At 40.7% G+C, this 25,126-nt stretch overlaps 1 protein-coding gene across 4 annotated transcripts in view; it reads left to right on the top strand.

Annotated features, from left to right (window-relative positions):
- Positions 1-218: 218 nt before the first annotated feature.
- Positions 219-25,126, top strand: part of CAT (catalase) — a 49,084-nt gene continuing 24,176 nt past the window's right edge. Inside the window, exons 1-3 of one of the 4 annotated variants that reach the window (XM_039533716.1) lie at positions 219-240; positions 20,581-20,765; positions 23,630-23,740. In XM_039533716.1, coding sequence (XP_039389650.1) covers positions 20,675-20,765; positions 23,630-23,740 — 202 coding nt within the window. In that variant the 5' untranslated portion in view covers positions 219-240; positions 20,581-20,674. Of the gene's footprint in view, positions 241-13,469; positions 13,700-20,580; positions 20,766-23,629; positions 23,741-25,126 lie in introns of those variants that run through there. The other 3 variants (XM_039533714.1, XM_039533715.1, XM_039533717.1) reach the window with 3 other exon arrangements.

Raw genomic sequence — 25,126 nt, 5'->3', positions numbered from 1 at the left:
TTATTTACAGACACAGAGCTCACCCAACCGACCGAAACTGGCTGGGCTATCCCCTAATAATCTAACTCAGTTGCCATAGGAACAAAAACCATGACAACCAAATACACAACAAATACCACATCTTGGTCCATGGACAAGTGTTGATACACCTAGCTACACATGTATTGCCATGATTTTCAACTTTGGGTGCCTTAAATCCCACCAACAGCTCCCACTGACTAAGAATTGCTGAGTGTTCAGGTAATCTTGGGAAAATAAGGCCACTTATTTAGGTATCTAAATATGCACTTAGGAACTGAATTCTTTGTAACTCAGTGATGCCTACAAGCCCCATCTGAGACCAGGGTCCCAAAGCCAGGCACTGTACATTCACATAGTAAAATGGCCTCTGCACACCTTACAGTCTAAACTGACAAGACATACAAGAGTGGGAGAAAGGAATGTGGAAATGAGGCACTGATAGGTTAAATGACTTGCCCAAGTTCCATAGGAAACCTTCAGTACAGCCAGAAATTGAGCAGAGGACAGGTTGTTGATACAAAGCAAACCAGATTGCTTGGTAAGATGGCAAAAACAAACAACATGTTTTAATGTGATTAAATGTATATATCAAGGAACAAAAAAATATAGGTCATACTTACCTGGTGGAGGACTCTATCCTGGGAAGCTGTGACTTTAAGAAAGATTTGGAGGTTGTGCGGGATAATCAGCTGAACATGAGCTCCCAGTGTAATGCTGTGGCCAAATGGGCCAATGCTATTCTTGGATACATAAATAGGAGAATCTCAAGTAGAAGTAGAGAGGTTATTTTACCTCCATATTTGGAACTGGTGAGGGTGGTGAAAGGCTAGTTCCTCAGCTCCACCCCTTCTGCCCGGCCCTTCCTCATGGCTGGAGCCCCAAAACCCCCTGCCCCCCCCCCCAGCCAGAGTCCCGAGATCCCCTGTCCCCCCCTGCGGCCAGAGCCCCAAGACCCCACCCATGACCAGAGCCCTGAGATACCCCCTGCCCTGATGCCCCCCACCTGTGGCCGGAGGCCCCAGCCCCCGGCCCCCGGGCCCCCCCCCCCCGGGCGGGGGCCCCCCGGCCCGAGACCCCCTATTCCTCCTCCATGGCCAGAGGAGCCCCAGGCCAGCCAGAGCTCTGAGCCCCCCGCCCAACCTGCTTGGAGGAGCCCCTCCGCAGACCCCAAGCTGCCCCAGGGGAAAGTCAAAAGCTCCTCTCTTCTGGAAGAAGAACCTGAGATTTTGATATGCCCCATGCTAGTTCTGGGGCGGCTGAGGAGGCAGTATGTGTTACTCAGCTTGATGGGTTCATCAGTAATCTCCCTGGAGTCCATATTCAGACTGGACACAAGATGTACATTTTTGACAGTAAGGGTAATTAGCCATTGGAACAATTTACCAAAGGTTGTTGAGGATTCTCCATCACTAGTAATTTTAAAATCAAGATTGTATTTTTTCTAAAAGATCTGCTATAGTCCATACCTTTGAAAATGTAAAAAGTACTAAGTATTATTGAGAAAGGCATCACAGTATTGACTGGTATGGGCAATGTATCATTACAGGCAATCTGCTCCCATTTACTGTGGCATCTTTCTGATAATGCTCTAGTTTTATCTTTCTTCCTGCAGCCCAATAAGTTTCATATGGTGTCACTTATGCAGTGTCAGCTATTATTTTATGGCACTGTTTGCTACTATAAACACATCTGGCATTTATTTGTTAATTACTTGTAACTACAATCACCTGTGTGGTATGAAAATGAAAAATACAGGCCACTTCAGAAACAAATGGCAGCAGGTTAATGAAATAATACATTATGTACACATATATTTAATTATAGCAATGCCCTTAGGAAGCCAAAAGTTAATTTAGGTAACTAGGATTTATTCACTATGAAAGATATTTCCTAGCGTAAGTTTAAGAAAATACAGTGCAATACTTCAAATACCAAGGTTACCATAGTAATATATTTTAAATAAAATAGTTAAATTTTTCAGGAGCAGCACTAAATGCATCTTACGTCCCAAGTATCTAGGTTTCTGCATTTGTCAAGGCCTATGTAATTAATCCCTTATATGGATTATCCCTGGCAAGAATGCAATTAAATTCTTTGATTGTAGCTTCACCTGTATTTTCATTTAATAACTGAGAGTTCCCCCATAGGACAGGGTGTAACTGTTTGTGCAAGGAACATACCTATTTCCATGCATGTTAAACACCATGTAAGTTTACAGCAATTATAGTTGTTTTGTTATAACAAGGATCCACATACAGGCCACCATCCAGCAAACAACCTAAACACGTGCCTAACTTGAAGCAAATAAGCATCTGATGCTGGATAGGTGCCATATTTAAAAGCATTATAGTAAGACCTTCTGATCTGCAGTAAAAATAGACAATTACTACGGTTTTCCTTCCAGAAGGGCCAAGTAAGTGGTGTGGAGGGCAGACATATTCCATTATTTATACAGAAAACTCATAATATGGATTAATTTTATTTTGTGGCTATAAAATCCTTCAAATAATAATTGAGGCTGTATTCCATCCCAGAAAAAGCATAATTTGTTCTAGAAAAAATGGCAAATGTCACAAGGCAACATTAAGTTTCATAAGAATATGTATTTATTTATGTAAGAATAAGATAATGATTATCAACTAAATTCTTTATACATTGCTAGAAAAGTTACAGTAATACATGAACAAGATTATTAGAATTCTAATTTGAAAGAATCCAAGGAAAATGTGCGTGTTAGAAACATTTAGGAATGTTTGCCATAGAAAAGTAGATTTTAGTAATATTGCTTCCAGAGCATCAAAGGCAGGGAACATACTTTTTCCATATAAAAAAGGGTCATGTTTCTTGCTGGATTATTTTTCTGCTAAACTCTTCACAGTAATCTGTTTCCCCCTCTTCCCCCTGCTGGCCCCAAAGCAGGTTGTGGCAACTCTTTTTCTGTTTCTAAATATGTTCTTGAGTTCCTAGATGGTGATCACATGTATCTTTTCTTTTTTGCTCATCTAGAAAACTGCATTTAGTGCAAAACCTACAGGCAGACATACAAAACACTCTGCTTGCTTTTTTGCTACCAAAATATTTTACTTCAGAATCAGCTTTTGCCTACCTTGACATTTACTGTCCATGTATAGTAACTTTCACATTACAGCCAAAACAGAAAACTACACTAAAAACACTGCACTACTTTGCAACAGTTTGCCTGTTATGCTTTTCAGCGGGCCTCATTTTGTTTTGTCTTCAGACACAGCTGTGCTAGGATCATCAAAGCGTGTGTGATCTGTGAGGAATCAAACAAGTCTGCAGAGGAAAGGAAAAAACTAGAAATCAGGAGCATAAGCATGTCCCTGGAAAAACAGTGCTATAAATCTTGGACTGTTTCTTTCTCTCCCATCTCTGAATGGGTTACTTTCTTTTTTCCTCCCCCTTCCAAGAAGTTTAAAGAAGGAGCCTATGCCGAGAACTACAGAGCACAACCGAAAGGAGATAAAGAACGCAACAAATTCAGAGGACAAGGGGAAGATAGGGCTCGCACCAGTTAGTTACCATGAGGTAAAAACACAACTATTTTAGCAGTAAAAAGTAAAACATACCAGACCAGCTGGCTCCCACTTGCCTTCCTGCATTCTCAGGCCCACCTCACTAAGATCAAACATATCATGCTGTCTGAGACTCCCTTCCCTCCTGAGATTTTGTTTTTCACAGCAAATAGTTCCTTTAATGTCTTCCTTAAAATCTGTGATAACTGAAAATACAACATTAATCAAAGATGTAAACAGAAGGTAGCAAAAATTACTGAACAATACATTTTGTATCATGTGACAGCTTAAAGTGTAAGCTGTTATGAGAGTCATTTACATGGTGGTTCTCAGTGGCACCGAGCTGAATACCATTTTGCTTCAAGATCTTGTGTGTGTTTTGAATAAGATGCCATTGTCTTTTTGGCTCAGTTTGGTGAATTGCTGCAGCTGATGGCTGGTCTGGTTGGGCAAGAGGCAACTTGTATTGGTCAGGTTGTTAATCTGGACAGAAAGAAGTCCCTGTTCTCAAATATTTGTGAAGCCCCATAGATAATGCTGGAGAATATTTGAAAGATGTGGATGCTCAAATAGCAGCCCCAGCCATATTCCAGGCTTTTCAGCAATCTCTGTGGTGACATTAGGACATCAAGTTTACTACAAAGTTGTGGCTCTACAGACCTATGGTTATACCATCTCTTATTGAACCAACTGCTCCATATTAAGTGGCAGCAGGGGCGGCTCTAGGTATTTTGCTGCCCCAAGCACGGCAGGCAGGCTGCCTTCGGCGGCTTGCCTGCGCTGCGAGAGGTCCCCGGTCCCGCGGATTCGGCGGCCCGTCTGCGGGAGGTCCGCCGAAGCCGCAGGACCAGTGGACCCTCCGCAGGCATGCCGCCGAAGGCAACCTGCCTGCCGCCCTCGCAGCGACCAGCAGAGTGCCCCCTGTGGCTTGCCGCCCCAGGCACCCGCTTGGTGTGCCGGTGCCTGGAGCCGCCCCTGAATGGCAAGACAATATCAGCAAGTGCCTTCATCAACACTGGTTCATATTTGGTGGCTTTTTTGATATTGATATATTAAGATGGAAGCCCAATCAATTATAAAGCATGTTTACCAAGGAATGCTGCTACACTGTCAGTGATCATAAGATTGCCAGTGACAGATATAGACTAAACATGCAGCCAGACGGTCTTAAGGAACTAGTGAAGATCAGTTGGGATGGTGCTCGATCTATAAGAAGCAAATTAAGGATTTTCCATGAGGATAACATAAGAGTCTATGTACACAGACACCTAGTTAATTGATTCCCATCTTGCATTCCATCAGCCTTCCTGGCCCACATGCTACACATCTAATGGTTCAGCATCTGCTCTGGAGAGGCAGTTTGTGGTTGGCCATTCTTTTTCTAATGTTGCATATAACTAGCCTTTGACCTATACCAGAGCATACTTTGAAGTTTTGGCATATCATACTCTTTATGCTATGTATCCGTGCTTGGAACTGAATGCATCTTTGCTTCTGAGTGCTAATGGAATTTCCCTCCAATATGTATTGCAGGAGATTTTACCTAGCCACTTACACTACTGTTTCCCTTTTTGTTCATTCTGACTATTTGAACAGTTAGTCTCAGTTTCTGAGTTAACTGCAACTTTGACCTCTCAGTCTCCTCAAGGGCACCCTACTTAGATGACAGCTGGAGGCCTAAGATGTTTCAGAGGCTGGAATCCCACAATTATCTCCCTCCAGACCAGGCCCTTAGGTTGCAGACCCTAGCAATTCACTATTATAGCCTCAGTAGATTTGACTTCAGTTCTGCCCCGGCAGTTTGGTTCTCTCAAGGACAATGACATGGTTAACCAGTGATCAGCCAGCTTTCCTACAGCAAACTACTAATTTATTCAGGACAAAAACGTAGCTTAAAAACGAACAGCTTATACGCATGCCTAACTTACCAGGTGGTCACTCATCTTCTACCTGGAGACTCTAGTAGATCTAAAATACTTGAGGACCTTGCCAGAAAGCCTGTTTCTGTTGGTCACAGTTTCATGCTTGTCAGTTCTTGCATGATATCTGCATCTATTTCTTCGCAGGTCAGGGCTGTTATTTTCATGCAGTTTCAAGTTATTTGTCTGCTCTGGTTTTTGAATCAGGTCAAACTAATCTGTATGCTTTTTCCTAAGGGTGTGTGAAACTTCAGAATACTTGTTACCTTGTTTCAGTACTGCAGATTTGCCTTAATCATCTCCATTTGTCTTTAATTCCTGGAACCATTCTTTATTTTACCCATTTAGCCAGGAATTAAATCACTAGCAAGGCCATACAGATACATATGGCATTTATAAAGACAATATAATATTCCTGATTCCACAGCATCTGTCACACCTTTTTCCTACCTCTACTTAGTTTTCCTTGACAGTAGACTTTTTGTTCCCTTCTATTACAGTGGAATAAGTGGTGGTATATGTTTCTATTCTATTCTATTGCCTTTATATGCACTGATGCTTGTGTCATGGGTGTGTGTATATATATGTGTAAAACATTGCTATTGGCGATCCATGACTTTATCATTTGAACTTTAGTGAGGTTATTGGAATATGTTACAGGGTCTCTGATATTTTCATGATTATGTCATTTTGCATTGGGAACACATGCAATAACTGTACCTGGCTCATGACTTCTGGAAAGCATGTGTTACCGTTCCTGTGATTTCATTTGAAATCCAATGAAGTTGTCAATTTCTGTGGTATTTTTGTTAATGTGATCATACCTCTGGCCTGCTGTCTGATAGTCTCTACATTTTTTGATATATATATTGTTGTGCGGCTTTAATAATTCAGACACTAGAAACAAAAGCTATCCCTTAGATGGCGCACAAGGTATAGAATATGTAAAATCTTGAGAGTAATACACGTATTTGAAAGTGTGGTATTGAATGAAAGGATGATCTTGTGATTAAATCAAGGTTCTATTCAATTCACCTCAATTCAAGTTTCCCCATTTGTTGACTAAGAATATTTATTGACCTGATATTCAGGATCTTAACTCTGATGTGCCTGTTAGTCATTTTCTCCACAAGCTCCTTCACACTTTCTCCCAGGCTACTCTTATGCCCAGGAGGTGCTCCCCATATATGTCCACAAAGCTACTACACCCTACACTCCTTCAAATCTCATCTCTGCTGTGATTATTACAAAATATTACACGTGGTGTATTGTGAGCACTACTTATTACACTTAATCTTCTCATTGTTATCTAATAATGCTTCTCCCCAAATGTTTGTTGTATCCACATATTGATTCTTGTTTTGTACTTAATTTGTAAGCTCTTTGGGATATGAACTCTCTTTTTTATTACATGTACACAGTGTTTAGCACAATGGAGCTCTGATTCCTTACTGGGGCCCATAGATATTACTTCAGTACAAACAATAGTACACTAAATGTTTATAAAGCACTTTGAGATCTTCAGATGAAAAACACTAGAGAAGCACAAAATATTACTATATATACACATTTCTATATTCATAGTAATATCAAACAGACCAGCTTTTATGGAATATAAGGGAAGTTATTTCTATTGTTGTTCTGAATACTTGTTTTATGCAATATCACAGGAGAACAGTTTCATTGGTTTCATCAGGCAGCAAAAAAAAGTGAGTAACAAAGTGCTTTAACTATGTAGTTTATACAGTACTTTAAAAGCAAGCAGTACAACATGAGCAAATTCTAAGTATACATCATTATTAATCTCACAGAAACTTAATTAAAGGGGGAGCATGGTTTAGATTGCACCTGAGGAAAACATGCAGCTAGAGACCTAGTTTCCTCAGGCAAATAAAGTTGATTAATTTAGAATTGTGTGAAGCTATGTTACTTATTGAACCTATAATAGGAGACTTACTCAGGCAAATAAAATGTCACAGGAACCAAAAAATCAAAACATAAAAACAAGATTTTTGGAGTATGATAGGTAGGCCACAAAAGTCAGAAATGACATAGCCAAGGAGTTGGTCCAATAAAAGATATTAGCTCAGCCACCAAGGCCTGGCACCTCTCCAATTCAAACTAAGTGCACAGTTAATCACTGAGGAGGCAGCAGATTCTTCCCAGGTAGCCCTAGCCCTAGGACTAGAAATGAAAAATGAACAAATTCACAACTGATGCTAATTTTAAACAGGTCATATTTCAGATCAGATTTTCAGTCACAACCTCCTCATTTTGTGCCTACCAACATTAGGGTTACCATATGTCTGGATTATCCCGGACATGTCCGGATTTGGGGGTTTTAAATAGCCGTCCGGGAGAAAATCTAAAAAGGTCCAGGATGTCCCTCCCAATGCAGAGCGTGGCACAGCTGACAGAGCGGCCAGGATGGATTGAGCCGCTCACACTGGGGACTCCAGCAGACAGAGCCCCTTCCCTGCTCCCTCCTCCCCCGCAGCCTCAGCGCACTGCATTGGCAGCACTTGGTGGGAGAGGGAGTTGTGCGCTCAGCGGGGGAGCACAGCACGCTGGTCTGAGCAGCACGGTAAGGAGGCTGGGGGGTTGGAGAAGGTGCAGAAGGTCCCAGGGGGAAGTCAGGAGACAGGGAGATGGGGGTTGGATGGGTCCAGGGTTCCTGGGGCGGGGCTGTCGAGGGCGGGGTGTGGCGAGGGGTCGGGGCAGGCAGGGGACAGGGAGCTGGGAGGGTTGGATGGGCCAGGTGTTCTGGGGGGGGCTGTCAGGGGGTGAGGGAGTGGATAGGAGTCAGGGGAGTGGATAGGAGTCGGGACAGTCAGGGGACAGGTAGGGGGTGGGTGCTAGGGGGCAGTTAGGGTGTGGGGGGGTCTCAGGAAGGGGCAATCAGGGACAAGGAGAAGGGAGGCTTAGATAGGCGGTGGGGTGCCGAGGGGCAGTTGGGGCAGGGGTCCCGGAGGCAGAGGGGGCAATCAGGGGACAAGGAGCAGGGGGGGTTGGATGGGTTGGGGGTTCTGTGGGGGGCAGTCAGGAAGTGGGAGGGAGTGGATAGGGGGCAGGGCTAACCCCTCCCTCCCATGGAGTGTCCTCTTTTTTGAAAGTTCAAATATGGTAACCCTAACCAACATACAAGAACAAATATGCAATTTATGCAACTGTGGAGTCGCTGCAGTTGCTCCATAATCTCTGCAGAATTAATGACATACTGCATGTGTTTCCCAAGCCAATATTTCATTCCTTTATATTTTCCATATACATAGGACAGTACATCCCAGCAGCCCAGCTGTAATTAGCAGCCTGAGTCCAGCGGAGATAAAGGAGAAGCAATTTCTATAAAACGGAAATCTGTTTCAACATGATAAAGGTTATATTAACAATACCCGCATAGCTTTCTTGCTAAGTAGTGTGACCTTCAGTGCAAAGGAGACAAAAAAAGAACACAAGCACAATCCACATTTCCTTTGTTCCTTTAGTTATATGACTAACGTTAATATAACTGTCATGTTTTAACATAGGGTTTGCTTAAAATGACAAAATAGAGCCCTGCTCTTCAAAAACACTTCTGCACAAGTGAGACTTCTCACCTCATCTTCCCCTTGGGTTATCTATAAAAACCTTTTACAAAGAACAGTTATTTACCTTACACTAGTAGTGGTTCTCTGAGAATTTTTGCCTGTGTTGATCCCATTCATGAAGTGCATGAGTTCAGAATCTTTTGATCTCATGCTCACTTGCAACCCAAGAACCACAACTGCCTTTCAGATTCCTCAATAGTTCAGAATCTCAGTATTTAATTTTAAATGAAGTTTCTTAAACATTTTAAAAACCTTATTTACTTTACATACAACAATAGTTTAGTTATATATTTTTATATATATGTTTTTATATAGACTTATAGAAAGAGATCTTCTAAAAACATTAAAATGTATTACTGGCATGCGAAATCTTAAATTAGAGTGAATAAATGAAGACTTGGCATACAACTTCTGAATGGTTGCTGACCCCTGATCTAGTCTGACCTCCTGTATAACACAGGCCATAGAATTTCCCTAAATAATTCCTAGAGCATAGCTTTTAGAGAAACATACAATCTTGCTTCTAAAATTACCAGTGATAGAGAATCCACGACGACCCTTGTTAAATTATTCCAATAGTTAAAAAATTATGCCTTAGTTCCAGTTTGAATTTGTCTAGCTTTAACTGTCTCTGCTTTAGTTTTCTCTACTAGACGGAAGAGCACATCATCAAATATTTGTTCCCCATAGATGTACTTACAGATTGTAATCAAGTCACTCCTTAACCTTCTCTTTGTTAACCTAAATGGATTGAGTTCCCTTAGTGTATCACTGTAATGCAAGTTTTCTAATTCTATAATTATCATGGCTATTCTCTGAAGCCTCTCCAATTTGTCAACATCCTTCTTGAATTGTGGACACCAGAACTGGACACAGTATTCCAGCAGCAATCACACCATTGCCAAATACAGAAGTAAAATAATCTCTTTACTCCTACTTGAGATTTCCCCGTTTATTCATCCAAAGATCTCATTAGTCCTTTTCGTCACAGTGTCACATTAGGAGCTCATGTTTAGCTGATTATCCACTACGACACCAAATCATTTTCACTCACTGCTTCCCAGGATAGAGTCCCCCATCCTGTAAATATGGCTTACATTTTTTGTTCCTAGATGTACATATTTACATTTAGCTGTATTAAATCATATATTATTCACTTGTACCCAGTTTACCAACTGCTCCAGATCGCTCTGTATTAGTGACCTGGGCTCTTCATTATTTACCACTTCCCCAATTTGTGTGTCATCTGCAAACTTTCACACTCATATTATGTTTTCTTCCAAGTCATTGACAGAAATGTTAAGTAGTGTAGGACCAAGGACAGATTCTTGCATGAACCCACTAGATACACACCTGCTTGATGATTCCAGGTTTACAATTACATTTTGAGACTTATCAATTAGCCAGTTTTTAATCCATTTAATGTGTGCCATATTCATTTTATCTTTCTAGTTTTTTTTACTCAAAATGTTGTGCTGTGCCAAATCAAATGCCTTACACAAGTCTAAATACATTACATCAACAGTATTACCGTTATCAAACTTGTAATCTGACAAAAAAGACATTGTTAGTATGACAGGATCTATTTTCCATAAATCCACATTGATTGGCATGAATTATATTACCCTTCTTTAATTTTGTATTAATTGAGTCTTGTATCAGCCACTCCATTATCTTGTCCAGGACTGATGTCAGACTGTCAGGCCTATAATTACCTGGGTCATTATGCTTATACTTTTTAAATGTTGGCATTTTAGCTTTCTTCCAGTCTTATGGAATTTCCCAACAGTTCTAAGACATATTGAAAATAGAAATGAAAATATCATTTTAAAAATTAACCATTTAAACTATTAAAATTATATCATTTAGCCAGTTAACCGATTAAAGGGAGGGGGGCTGGGGCTGTTCCAGCCGGCCCAGGGTTGGGGTTGCTCCAGCCAGCCCAGGAGTTAACGGTTAGGGTGGGTTAGAGGTAAGATTAATACTTACTGATTAACTGTTTAATATTTTACATCCGTAATTGAAAATCAATATCAGCTAGCTCTTTTAAATTATTGGATGCAAGTAAGCTGGACCTTTTGATTTAAAAACGTCTAACTTCAGTAGCTAGCAGTTCCCAGATTGTCAAGAGGAGGCTCTGACAAGTCCTCACTACAGCTGGCTAAATAAGGATTGCAGAACTGTTTTCTGGAATTTGGCATCTGATATAATCAACCATTCCAGGATGTAATGTTGGGTCAAGGTATGAGCTAAACTCCAAGTATCTGCCCGGCTCCAGATCTCCAGTACAGAAATATTTTTAGACATGATTAAGAGATTGCCTAGACTCTAGTTGAGTGAGGTTGCATCCCTGACCATCTTGGATAAGTCATTGATGGACCTATCCTCCACAAACTTCTCTAATTCTTTTTTTCAAACCTATGTATACTTTTGTCCTTCACAACATTCCTTGACAAAGAGTTCTACAGGTTGATTTGGTCACGGGAAAAGTATTTTATTTCAACCTGTGGCCTATGAATTTCATTGGGTGACCCTGGTTCATTGTGTGAAGGGATAAATAATTCCTTATTCACTTTCTCCATGCCATTCATGATTTTATAAACATATCACCCCTTAGTCATCTCTTTTCCAGTCTGAAGAGTCACAGTCTTTTTAATCTCTCCTCATATGTTCTATATCCCTATATCATTTTTGGTGTCCTTCTCTGTACCTTTTCCAATTTTAATATATCTTTTTTGTGATGGGGCCACCAGAACAGCACACCGTATTCAAAGTGTGGATGTGCCATGGATTTTTATGGTGGCACTATGGTATCTTCTGTCTTATTATTTGCCCCTTTCCTAATGGTTCTTAATATTGTTAACTTTTTTGACTGCCACTGCACATTGAACTGATGTTTTTAAAGAACTCTTCATGATGATTTTTGAGTGGTAGCAGCTAATTGAGAGCCCATCATGTATGTATAGCTGGGATTATGTTTTCCATCGAGCACTGAGTAGTTGCTATGATATGTTATATGGGGAGCTGGTATTTGACTTGAGACTTTTTTAAATTGCTCTACCACTTCCATTATTTACAACAGGCCATAGAAATGAGGTAGGAGGAAAGTCCTCAGGCTAGAGAAGCGCCTTTTCTTTGTCCCCTGAAATTCTGTTCAGGTTTTGCTGAGATATAAAATCACTATTTGCTTTTTCTTACTCACATGCCTCTAGTAGTTTTTGGCAGCATGGCCAAAAATAATTAAGCATAGACATTCTAAAGTGCCAATGCATTGGCAACACACTGCCCACATGGCCCATCCACACCTTTGGAGGAACCACCCACATGAAGCACAAACTCTCTCAATTCCCAGGAAGGGGAAGGAGAAAGAGACCCAAGCTGAGTCCCTGTCAACCATTCCTGGACCCAGTGTTCTATCCTCTCTAGGGTTTAAAAAAACAAATACAAACAAAACAAAAAGAACACAACATCTCATGCTTCTAACTACTGTTGTTTGTCCTGTAGCTCAAGTCATAGAAGTCTGTGCTACAGAGCTCAAAATTCAACCACCGCTGTTGATGCATGAATCCTAGGAAGTAGAGTTACAGTTACATAATAGAACTTGGTTTTACCTCTTTCCCTCCAAAAACCCCTAGGAAATTACAAAAACACACTCCTGTTAGAAATGTTATTTAGATTTCAAATTCAAGCCCTGGAAAATTAATAAACATAAAATGTATGACTGTTACTTTAACTCCGTCACTTGTGCATATGCAATACTAATCTTTAATAAGATGATCATGGTTTTTTCAAGGTACTCCTGCCTCCTTAAGTGCACAGACTAGATGCACAAAGGGATAGAATTAAGACTACACAGGCAACTGTTGAAAATGGTATTCCTAACTCTCCAGTGTTTAGCCTTGCTCTGTGCAAAGTCCAAAGCTGGTCTTTCTCATCAAAAGAAGTCGGTCCAATAAAAGATCACCTCACCCATCTTGTCTCTCTAAATAGCTTTTTTGCTATGTGATAAATATATATACACATTAGAGTTTCCCCAGTGTCTCCTTCTCCTGTCTATTCCCCTTTATTTTTCAGCTCTGGAAGGTTTTGAGGACTAAGAATAAAACAAAACAACGGAGAAGCCAGAAACTATTCTAAAGTCCAACAAAATTGAGAACTAGGGTCCTCCCATCATTGGTTTTCCTTCTCTGACCTTTGGCACACTTCAGACATCTGGGGTTGGGGGATGAAATACAAGAGGGCGCTGTGCCAACAACATTCTTGGGAGTAAACAGCAGAGCACAGTACCCAACCCCCTTTGCTCCTCGAGTTGCCCCTTACTTAATCCCCCCCCTTCTTTTGGTGATTGGCGTATTCTGAACCCAATCAGAACTAGAGATGGAGCAGTCGGAGGGCCGCTGACCAATGAGGCAGTGAGGGGCGGGCACAGCTGAAAGGTGGAGGTGGCAGCGGCAGCCGCGCTCTCCGGCTGCGACTCGGAGTGGCAGCTCAGCGCAGGGAGAGGGGAGCCGGGCGGCAGTAGCCCTTTCTTAACGAACCGCTTCCACCGCAGGGGTCGCCTAGCTACGAAATGGCCGGCAGGCGGAATCACGCCGAGGACCAGCTGAAGCAATGGCAGGATCAGCGAGGCTTTCAGGTACCCCAGTAGGGGTTCCGTGCTTCGGGTCCCCGCGGCTCAGGGAGCCCCTTAAGCGGGCCAACGAGGGGCCCGTGAGGCTGGGTCTTCTCTTTCCGAGGGGCCTCGCTCCCCGCCTGGCGCTGTCCCGCCCAGCCCCGCCCCGCCCCGGGGCAGCCCAGAGCGTCCCCTTCCCCAGCCTGCGCGTTGTGCAGGGTAACGGTCACAGGGCGCGCGCCCGTGGCTGCCTCCTGAGGGGACGGGTGCGCGAGATGGTAGCTCCCACTATGTGGCGGTGCGAGGGGAGCAGGCGGGGAGATGGTACATTCCACCTTCGGAGGGGCGGGTGCGATGGTAGCGACGGGGTTGGTGGGAGAGCGGCGACCACGCAGGGAGGGGCGGGGCTTGGCTGATTCGATGGCGCGTGCCTGCGGGAGGGGGCTCCCTTCGGGCTCACTGGGCTGCAGCCATGGAGCGCTGCGCACGGGCCCTGCAGCGGATGATACTTTGCCCCTTAGCGGAGCACTTCATTTCAGCGTCAGCAGGACCTAGGCCTAGTTTACTCTTTAAAAATTAGATTGACCTAGACACGTTGCTGAGGCCTGTGGCAGTTTTGCACCCCCAGCTGCTGTGATGTGGCTAGGTCGGTGGAAGAAGCTGCTCTGCCAGAGTGATGGCTTAACTACATTGACTGAAATGTCTACACTGGAATGGTGCAGCACCCTACCCATCCTACTGTAGTGTAGATGTACCCCTCAGTCTCACAGGTCATCTCGAAGGAGGTATCTCCATTTTACAGATGACAAAACAGGTACAGAGAGGCTGAGCTGGGAATAGAACCCCTAGATTGCAGCCTCCTAGTCCCTTGCTGTCAATGGTAGTTTGAGACCTGATTTTCTAAACTGTTAACACCCCAAAACGCCCATTGAAGTGCACTGTAGCTGCAGATACTTTATATTTCTGAAAAATCAGGACCTAAGATTCTGCTGTTACCACTTTATATAGTAAGACTTTGTTTTGTCTGGCCTTAGACATATTGTTTTATACCTCAGTTTAAGCAAAAGTATGATTGAGAGTCCCATACAGGCAATAAAATAGATGGTATGTCAGGTGGATGCAACAGGGAAGCTCTATCATTTATCAGTCTTGAAAGTAGATTATGTGACCACACATTATATAGTGCTTTTAATCCTATAAATGCATACTATTAAAACATTGACTTACATAAATGAGTACTGCAATAGTTTTGGTGGTTTTAGTCACTTACCTCCTACTCTAACCAAATCAAAATATAGGTTTCAGATTCCTCCTTATTCTGTCTTTACAGACTAGAGGTTGGAAGAAAGTGTTCAAACATATCCCAATATGGATGAGTATAAGCATTTTAATACTCATTTTTTACAAAGTACTAATTTGAAAGGTAGCTTAGCTCCCACTTTGCTCAGTTGAGTTAATATGAAGTTGATCCAATGTTATAAAAAGATATTTCATAAAAACCGGATGAGATAATTATGATTTAACACACTGGTTGGTATCACTAATACACTTCACAAAAATTTATATTTGTGTACTATAATATTCACTGTTGAGCAGGTGGACATCTCTGATAAAAGCAATATTTACATTTAGGGCAAAATTCATACTGATGAAAGAGTGGGCTACAACAAGGTGCCCTATACCATTTAGTAAAAACAGGACCTTGGAATAGAAACAAAAGATGTTCTCAGAGTTTAGAATTTTAAAGTAACTTGTAGACAGCAACTAGGTGTACTCAAAATATGTACCTTAAGTTTGTCATTAACCACAACCACACAGCAATCATAGTCTAATCTAAAGGCCAAAGTCCTTTTACTGTGAAAGGATTAATGTTGTATTAAACTAAACTTGCAGATTAAGGATTGGATTCAGGCTAATATTCCTCTCATTTTAATAAAACAAAACAAACAAACCCACCAGTCAGATGAAGCTCAAACCTGCAAATTTCTCATAGATTTCAGAAACTCGTGGGAAAGTTGCGGGGTCAAGTGCCATTTGGTTGTCATTGAAAGTATTTTTTTTAAAGTCAGTGGGAATAGAAGTTTGAAAACAACATTAATCCTTGACTCTGTAGAATAATAAATGTAAAGAAGTTAGGATAATCACACTTCTAAAACAGATCTATCTAATAGCACCCTTCGTTTCCTTACTAATGCACTTGAGAGTTAATATGAAAAGTCACATGCAACTCTTTCCAGTGTGCTCTGCCTTGTTCAGAATGCTGATAGTTCTTCTCGAGTCTTATGATTTGCTTTTTGTAAAAGCCTTGGGGCACAGTCCTACACAGTGTAAACTTTATGAACTTTAAAATGTGAATTTTGCTGCGTAGCTGTGTTAGTCTGTATCCACAAAAACAACGAGGAGTCTGGTGGCACCTTAAAGACTAACAGATTTATTTGGGCATAAGCTTTCATGGGTAAAAGACCACTTCAGATATTTTCAAGTTTCCTCAGTAACAGTAAGAATTGAACTTACTCGTTTAAGTAGTGATGCTCTCTATTTACAGGTGGTTCTTTGAAAATTGCCACTATGTTGCCTGTTTTGAGATGTGGCATTTGTTTTTGAATTTTTCTAGAAAAAAAACCCTCTGCTTTTTGGGTGATGCACAAGTCTTTCTTCCCAGGAATGTACGTGAGGTAGCTGAGGTTACATTAAACTGAGCCTCGTTTCCCTTTCCAGTCAGATTTGAGGAGAGGAGAGGAGCCTTAGAGTGCCCAGATTCTGACTACTTGTCTATTTTTGCTTGAGAATTTTTAAATAGTTGAATATGCTTAGGATTTTTAGTGTTCACAGACAACATAACAGTGTTCTACAAGAACAAACATGGCTGTGCCTACTCTCACCTTTTCTGACGGAGGCCTTCAATCAGGGGCGGCTCTAGGAATTCCGCCGCCCCAAGCAGGGCGGCACGCCGCGGGGGGCCCTCTGGCGCTCGCCGGTCCCGCGGCTCCGGGGGACCTCTTGCAGACATGCCTGCGGAGGGTCCGCTGGTCCCACGGCTCTGATGGACCTCCCGCAGGCAAGGAGCACCAGTTTTCCCGTGTCTCTCACTCCCAAACGTGTGCACTCAGGAGAGATGAGAATCAGGAACACCTAAAGTGGAAGAAGCCTAAAGAGCTTTTGGAACTCTAGTATAACATCCCTTCATGTCCCACTGGACTTTTCTGATGTCAGACTGAATTATCTATTTATTCTGACCTTCTCGCAAGCCCTCTGCTTCCAGCCTACTCTCCCTCACTTACTTACTCCTATTAGCTCATCCCTGTCTCACATAATCCTGGCCCGCATAATCCATAAATGGCCTACAATAAAAAAATCCCTGTGGAATTAACACATAAGCAACATGCTGAAAATGCTGGTTGGTATGTGTTGTATTCCTTTCTCACTCTTTTGCCTCTTTGTTTAGATTGTAAGCTCTTTGGGCCAGAGAACCTTATCTTGCTATGTGTTTTGTACACTGTGTGGCAAAATGGTCTCTCATCCTAAATGGGGCCTGTAGGTTTATTGCAATACAAACTAATAATACCCTCTGCCGTGTGGTTGTTTTGAAGGAATGAGAATATATTCCGATTTGTTCAAAATATATGAAAGTTTACTGTTTCATAATTTTCACAGCTGCTACTATAGATAATTAAACTCAGAGCTGATGGACTCTTCAGGGATGGGGTCACACCTACCCAGTGAGCTGCTGTGGGTTTTACTTGTACATGTCTGCTGCCTGGTGATTAGATAAAATGTGGTAGGGTTTGGATGAGGAGGAATTTGTCATGCTATCTGGAGTGTCTCACAACTCTGAGTGCCAGTCTCAGATCAGACTGTCGGAAAACAGGGCAGACACCTCAGACTGGTGGTATATTCTATAATTGGATTTCACCAAGCCAGTAAGTAACAAATGTGAACTCTTTCATCACTATACCAGTCTTACTATGGAGTCAGACAGTCCCTTAGGTTCTCCAGCCTATCTTGCCACCCAGACAAACTGGATTTAGAGAGAAACCCCGCTCCCCAAAATCAATCCTTATCAAGTTGCTCCCAGTCCCAAGGGACTACCCACTTACCCCAGATCAATTGGTACTCCAGACCTTTCACCAAAGACAAGACTGGCAGTCAGTTCTATAGTATACTAACTATAGGTGTATTAGCTAAGAAAAAGAAATGAGTTAGAGGTTAAAGCAGGTAAAAATATATTAAGTAAGTCAGTCATAGTTTATTACATCACTGCCATCATTTGATTTACAATCTGTCAGTTTTCCAAAGAAGTCTTTTCAGGGTACCCAGATGGTCTTTGGGATCTCCGCTTTGCATCTGCTAGGCTTCCTTGTAGGAGTCCAAACTGTCAAAGATGATGGATCATTTCTTGAATCCATATTTCTAGCCCCTCTACATAGAAAGCAAGCTGACGGTGGCTTTACCCACATGAGCTTTTCCTTTGATGACAGAGTGAGGAATGCATTTTGAATTTTTGACCTCCAATCATTATACACAATGATCACTTACTTTTAAGATACTACTTTTCATTTGCATTCCCCAAGGTTTCATTCATGTTTGATGGGTTATTTAATTACAATACTCAATGTACATGTTTTCTGTTACATTATAACAGGAATAGATAAGTAAGAATAATACAAGTAACGTTCCACTAGTTTTCATGAAATTTAAACATCTGAACACAATTTACACATTTATCCCTCACTTTGATCTATGCTAATACACAAGTGAATTGACTTGAATACATTCTGTGATGCTGGTCAGGTAGAAGACTACTATTGCCTTGGCTAAATTGTTTTGTAAAGTCAGAGTATTGTCTTTAAAATGTATGTCAAAGGAATTCAGAATTTTGGATAGGTACTCTTTTACTTGGAGTTTTTAGATAAATATATTTAGCCCCTTATCCCCACAGACTCTGAACACTTGGATGCTCTTCAGGGCTTGGATTATTTACATTGTTCCAGTAACTGACAAGTCTGATTGTAGCTCTTCAGCTGCAAGTAGGTTGAAGACATCAAAGATCTGTGGACCTTGCTGTTAGAAGTAATGACCCGTTCAGGGAAACATGGATAAATGTTCCTGTTCCCCAGAACACCTCCCACTTAAAACTAAAGAACAAACCCCACCCTCTGATCTATGGAATGAATAATGAAAAACTCGTTTCTGTGCATGCACAAGTATTATGTTTTTCAAGGTGTTTAAAATCTTAGTCATGTGGGGTCAACTTTCAGAACTTAACTATTCTAAAGCTAAATGCCATTTTATCAGAAGAGCAGTACGATCTCTTACAAAAGCAAACAAATACCTTTTAAATAAGTAATAAAGGCCCTTCAAACAGCATGCAATGTATCAAACTTAACTTTTTAAGGTTAATCCATGTAGAGTTAATTTGAGTGTGTCACTCTAAAATATGCCCCAAAATCCTGTCAAGAAAATATTCAGACTGCCTGACTCTATCATACATGAAAATGACTGTATTTGTGGGATGAGGAAGGATTAAATAACTCATTTAAGGTTTAGCTTTCAAATTTTTTCCATGGTTAGACCAGTCAATGAAGCTGTGAGAGTAGAAAAGTCACTCAGTTAAAAAAGTTACAGCAGGTGCTGTAAGCATTAATACAGTTTAGAGTGATCTGCAGAGTGGTGGTGAAGAAAAACATTCTTATGCAGTTATACAAAAGGTGCATGTCCTCAAAAAGTAGTGGTTTAGTGGTAGCTATTAAAATAACATTCTGGCTGGTGGTGTGTACAGAGAGAGTCATTTAAGGATTTCAAGATTGTTCTGATACTGCTGCCTCTCTTCTGCCTTGCTTCCTACATATTCATTGTAGTGCAGAAATCACATCTTTAGACACTTACCTCAGGCTGCCTAAGCTAGCAAAATAAACTTGATTGCTTTTGCTATAGCAGTCATGATCACACTTTGTAGCAATAGGTGTTTAACGTAATTGACTGTCCACTCCAGTGGACCAGCCATCTCACTTTGAGGGAACAGAGAGGCTGTTGGACACTGTCAGACACTGGTTACATTGTCAATGCTGATGGCATTTCAGTGCCTGACTTTCAGAAGTGCATTCTGAACTACTTGCTCAGTATTGAGGCTAGAAGAGGGCAAGAGTGGACTTTTAACTATTAGGAGGGTTATCATTCCAATATACCGGTAGTACAAAATGTATTTTTGGCTTCTAGAGTGAGGCATGAGAGCTTAGCAAGCAACTCTGAAGTAACATTTCAGCAGAGTTCCTGGATTTTGAATGACTTGGAAAAAATCTATAAAGATTATTAACATTCTTTAAAACAAAGCATATTAGGAGAGCAAGAGGGGTGCAGAACATATACCATTACTCCTAGAGTTACATTTCAGAATTTAATCACTGAAATACTTTAAGTTTGAAAACCAAACCACTTGCTTATTTTGCAAGTTCTAATGTAAAAAAATGCGAAGCTTAAAAGTTACTAGTTATTTCTAAGTCCACTGACATTAAACTCTTGAAAGTTAGCATGTTTTATCTGCTTCTAAATGCTTGTTCTTTTAGTTATTGAATATAGTTTTTGTACTTCAATAAGTAGTATGCCTTGTAGTATTTTTCCAGCTTTACACAACTATCAAACTTTAATGTTTAACTCAGTGTTTTGTTTTTTACATTTAAAATTATTAATACCCCTACAGTAACCATTATGGATTAAATAATCAGCCTTGATGCAGGAAGCAGTTTTTCCTGCACCTTCAGGAGTCATACTATTTATTCCACAGGTCTATATGATTAGAGTTATTTTCACTGAGTTCTATTTGATTAACCACTTAAAAGGGTATAGAAGTTTATTTTAGTTTTTCCTTCGTAGTAACTTGATTTCTTAAAAATCATTTTTGTATTTAGAAACCAGATGCCTTGACCACTGGAGCTGGGATCCCAGTAGGTGATAAACTTAACGTCATGACAATAGGGCCACGGGGCCCTCTTCTTGTTCAGGATGTTGTTTTCACTGATGAGATGGCTCATTTTGACAGAGAGAGGATTCCTGAGAGAGTTGTACATGCCAAAGGAGCAGGTGGGTTTAAAAGGCATGTGTTCCTTAGCTGCGTAAAAATCTGCTAGAGAATGCCAGTGAATTAATATTGCAATCAAGATTATGTTAAGAGGGGAAAAAAGCATGATGTATGATATTAATGTTAGGCCAAATCCTGTTATCAGGGATGTGTGTGTGTGTGAGAACTCTAGCCAGAGAAAACAAAGAAAAGTGGTGTTATTCCCCTCCTCCCCCATTTGACAGAGAGAGAAATAACTGGGGAGGCAAAGTAGCTTACCTCCTAAGAAAAGTCCTGGAGGGACCTGCAAAACACTTCTGTGTTGTATTTTCTCTTTTCAGAGGACTTAAGAATCTGACACCAATTCGGTATCTATACTTAGTTATTTAAAGTAAGAGGAGTAGAGGCATTTGTTTTACAATTGCTCAAAATTCTGTCCTGGAATAAAGCCTTAATTACCAGATCTAGTGTTTACCTAGGGAATGATTAGATGTCAGTACTTATATAGTTTACTAAGCAGATAAATGCCAGTTCAATTACCCTTTAGGACAACCTATTAAAAATAAATAAATAAACCTGTAACTTCATATCTGAATAAACTTTTACTAGCAACACTAAAAATGTTCTTATTCACATCTGTACTCCTTTTTAAAGGAACTATTTCTCTCTCTATCATCTATGCTTTAATAAGACTTCTATTTAAAATGAGTAATCAAGTTGCCTCATATAAGAGGGGAGAGACTAGCAAAAACTGTAAGCCTTTCATAGCTTGTTTTTGATCAAGGTTTCATGGTCAGAATAGCATTGATTACTTATTTCTAGGGTCAGTTTGAGAATTTGGATTATGTTTTCAGTTTACATGATATAACATGCTATTTTTGTTAGTCTCATATGGGTTTATGGCATTAACATGAAGGATTAGTAAATTTTCAAGGTTCATAAAAATGAGTATCTAGTTTTAGTGAAGTACATAGAAAGTTTCATTAAGTAAAACTCAACTTTCAGTGCATGCAAATGAAAACATATAAAGTAGTACTCACATATGTCTAAGATCTCTTTTCCCCAACAGTACCTGTCCAGGAGTGATGCTTTTGTCTCAAGCTGAGGTTTATTTATCCCCAAGTTAATTTTATGAGAGTTAACTCTTGTTAACTTGTTTTGCTAATTGGAAATCAGAAATGATGCCCCTCTTCCCCACATCCCTTCCCCATCAACTACAAGTGCCTCCCTCAAACCAATAGGTAAGAGTTTGTTAACAACACTAACATACATTGTTGTCAATGACAAGAAACATACTGACATAGATCTTCATAGGTATTTAGGCTCCTAACTTCCATTGATTTCAATACCTTTTGAGGTTCTGGTTCACTGTGGTTATCTTTTCATTCAGCACAAATATATTCATAAGTATTTATACCCTTTACTCACATGGGTGTCTGAATCCTTAGGATCATAGCTGGTAGCTATGCCATACCACCTACAGCTGCAAATTATTAGCTGATGAGCATTTAGTAATTAGCCCCTCTAATTTATAATCCCTAATTTTTGTGTGATTTTTGTGGTAAAAGCCACAGTATTGGCACTATTAGAATATGAGAGAAATTATACAGCAACAGAAAAGGAAGAGAAAAGTCGTCAACCCCAAAGAAAAAGACTCTCATAGACCCAAATTCCCATGAAGGCAGGTCAATTGAGTGTATAATTAAGAATTTGACAGAAAATTCCCTCTGCAGACTTTTTCCCTTCATGCTGTTAGTTACCCGTTATCATTGCTTCATAGGTTATATGAAGTTACCATATTTGTTTAGTTAAGTTGTATTACAGAAACTGTAGAAAGCTACAGGCTATGCTTCTTCATAAAATGAGACTTTGGCTGTCCCATGACAGAATTTTGCTCTTGAGTAGAGGAATTTACCAGTCAAGTTACAGGTAAGAATTTTAGAGAGGGGAAAATAAAACTTACTGTGTGGGATCTCCCACTTCCTAAATGAGATGATTACATCTTTTTGCCTTTACATGAGGTCTTTGGTGGAACGGATGTCCTCATAGGTAGGTACACCAACTCATCTGCTGATAACACTGCAACAACTTCCATTAGCTGTTTCTCCTCCATTTCCTATCAGACTCTTCTGAGGTGTCTCAAGTTATCAAGGCTGTGGAACACTAAACAAAAACCTTAGTTACCTATCTTTATTATCTGAGATCGTGTACAACCTGCAACTATAAAAACATATCCAGCGTACTGTATATACATAAATGGGGAAATACATTTAAAATACCACTCACATTGAATGCTAAGTCAAACTTAGACTTCTAGGCTATGATTTATTTTATGCTAGGGAAGTCTTTATAGCCACGTGATGCTCTGTTGTGATTCTGGGATGGATGGCCCACAGAAACCTCTGCTGCTCACAGCATGCCGGCCTAGATGTATTTGTACTAGGCACTAATGTTCTCTGCTGAAATGCTGTATGTTAAGATTTGTGAAGTTTGACATGCTCCATATCTCTGGTTGCATACTAGGATCAGGAACCTGTTTCCTGCATAAGAGAATATTGAGCAATCTAATTGGAAGGTGTAGTGTCAGAGCCCAGCAAACACAGATACAGCGAGCAACAAGTTCATTTCATAATATTGAAAGAGGGAAAGCTACAAAAGAAGTAAAAGTATCTAGAGGCAGAGAGGGGTAGAGTAAAGAAATCAGCAGAGTGGTGGCTTGAGGTGGAAGAGAATGTTACGAGTTTTGTCCAACTGCCATAATTATTTCTCCACAGTTGCCCTTCTCCAACGTCCAGTACGTTGGTTGTGCACCTGATATTAGCCAAAGTCATCTGGCCTCTTTGCTGTTCACAGTTGTTCATCCAATCATGTATAAAAGTAATTTTGTTTTGTTTTTTCAGGAGCTTTTGGCTATTTTGAAGTGACTCATGATATCACCAAATATTGTAAGGCGAAGGTATTTGAGCACATTGGAAAAAGAACACCAATAGCCATTCGATTCTCCACTGTCGGTAAGGTGGTGTAATTATTATGTATGGCCTCTTATATAACACATGTATAGAATTGCTAGTGTAATATATTGTGGAACTGTGTAAAATTTCATGTACTTTTGACCACTTCACCAGCCCTCTGCCAACTTACTCCTCTCCCCTAGATTTATTCTAAAATCTTGAGTAGTGTTAAGCTGCTGCCATTTCATGTAACATTTGTTTAAAACAAATAAAAGGAAGTTCTTCTTCACGCAGCGCACAGTCAACTTGTGGAACTCCTTACCTGAGGAGGTTGTGAAGGCTAGGACTATAACAATGTTTAAAAGGGGACTGGATAAATTCATGGTGGCTAAGTCCATAAATGGCTATTAACCAGGATGGGTAAGAATGGTGTCCCTAGCCTCTGTTCGTCAGAGGATGGAGATGGATGGCAGGAGAGAGATCACTTGATCATTGCCTGTTAGGTTCACTCCCTCAGGGGCACCTGGCATTGGCCACTGTCGGTAGACAGATACTGGGCTAGATGGACCTTTGGTCTGACCCGGTACGGCCTTTCTTATGTTCTTATGTTCTTAACATCAGTCTACCATAGACATTTTTCCTCCCAAGTGCAAGAGGAAGTATGGTATTTTCAGGAGGCTTTGGTTCTATTCCTTGCTCTGCCATAGGCTCTCTTTATGAATGTGGGCAGGCTGTGATTAACGCCTTTCTGCCTTGGTCCTCCATTAGAATAATTATTGCTATTTTTCATTCTTACCTGGCAGCAATGTTGTGAGGATAAATTCGTTATTGGAATATTATTGGAATGAGGACCATAACAAAACAGCTTCCTGTAAAATAAAATAAACTATCCTTTCTGAAATCCTAAGAGGGATAAGTTACAGCTTTTTACAAATGACTTCAAAGGCCAATATCTTGCACATTGTATGACTGAAAACGTAATTTTTTTTTTATGTCAATAGAAAGTGGCAAGTATCAGAAGGGTAGCCATGTTAGTCTGGATCTGTAAAAGCAGTAGAGTCCTGTGGCACCTTATAGACTAACAGACGTATTGGAGCATGAGCTTTCGTGGGTGAATACGATGAAGTGGGTGTTCACCAACGAAAGCTCATGCTCCAATACGTCTGTTAGTCTATAAGGTGCCACAGGACTCTTTGCTGCTTTATTAGAAAGTGGGAGGTTCTAAAGCTATTCATATTTTGCAGTACTTTTATAGTTACTTACAACTTTTTGGATCTTTTGTGATAGTTGTTCTAAAATCTTGAAGATGGTCAAATCATGAGGATTCTTGAGTCTTCTGGAACAATGTGAAGAGTCTATAGATCTTAGTAACCCGGTGGATTTCTTTGTGTGGTTCAAAGCTCTGGCAGCCGAGCAACACTTATTTGCGCTTAGGATCTGGAGAGG

The sequence above is a fragment of the Mauremys reevesii genome, linkage group 4 (genome assembly GCF_016161935.1).
Source record: "Mauremys reevesii isolate NIE-2019 linkage group 4, ASM1616193v1, whole genome shotgun sequence".
NCBI lineage: Eukaryota > Metazoa > Chordata > Testudines > Geoemydidae > Mauremys > Mauremys reevesii.
Note: the sequence above shows the minus strand (reverse complement) of the source record. Positions and strands in the feature narration are given on the sequence as shown.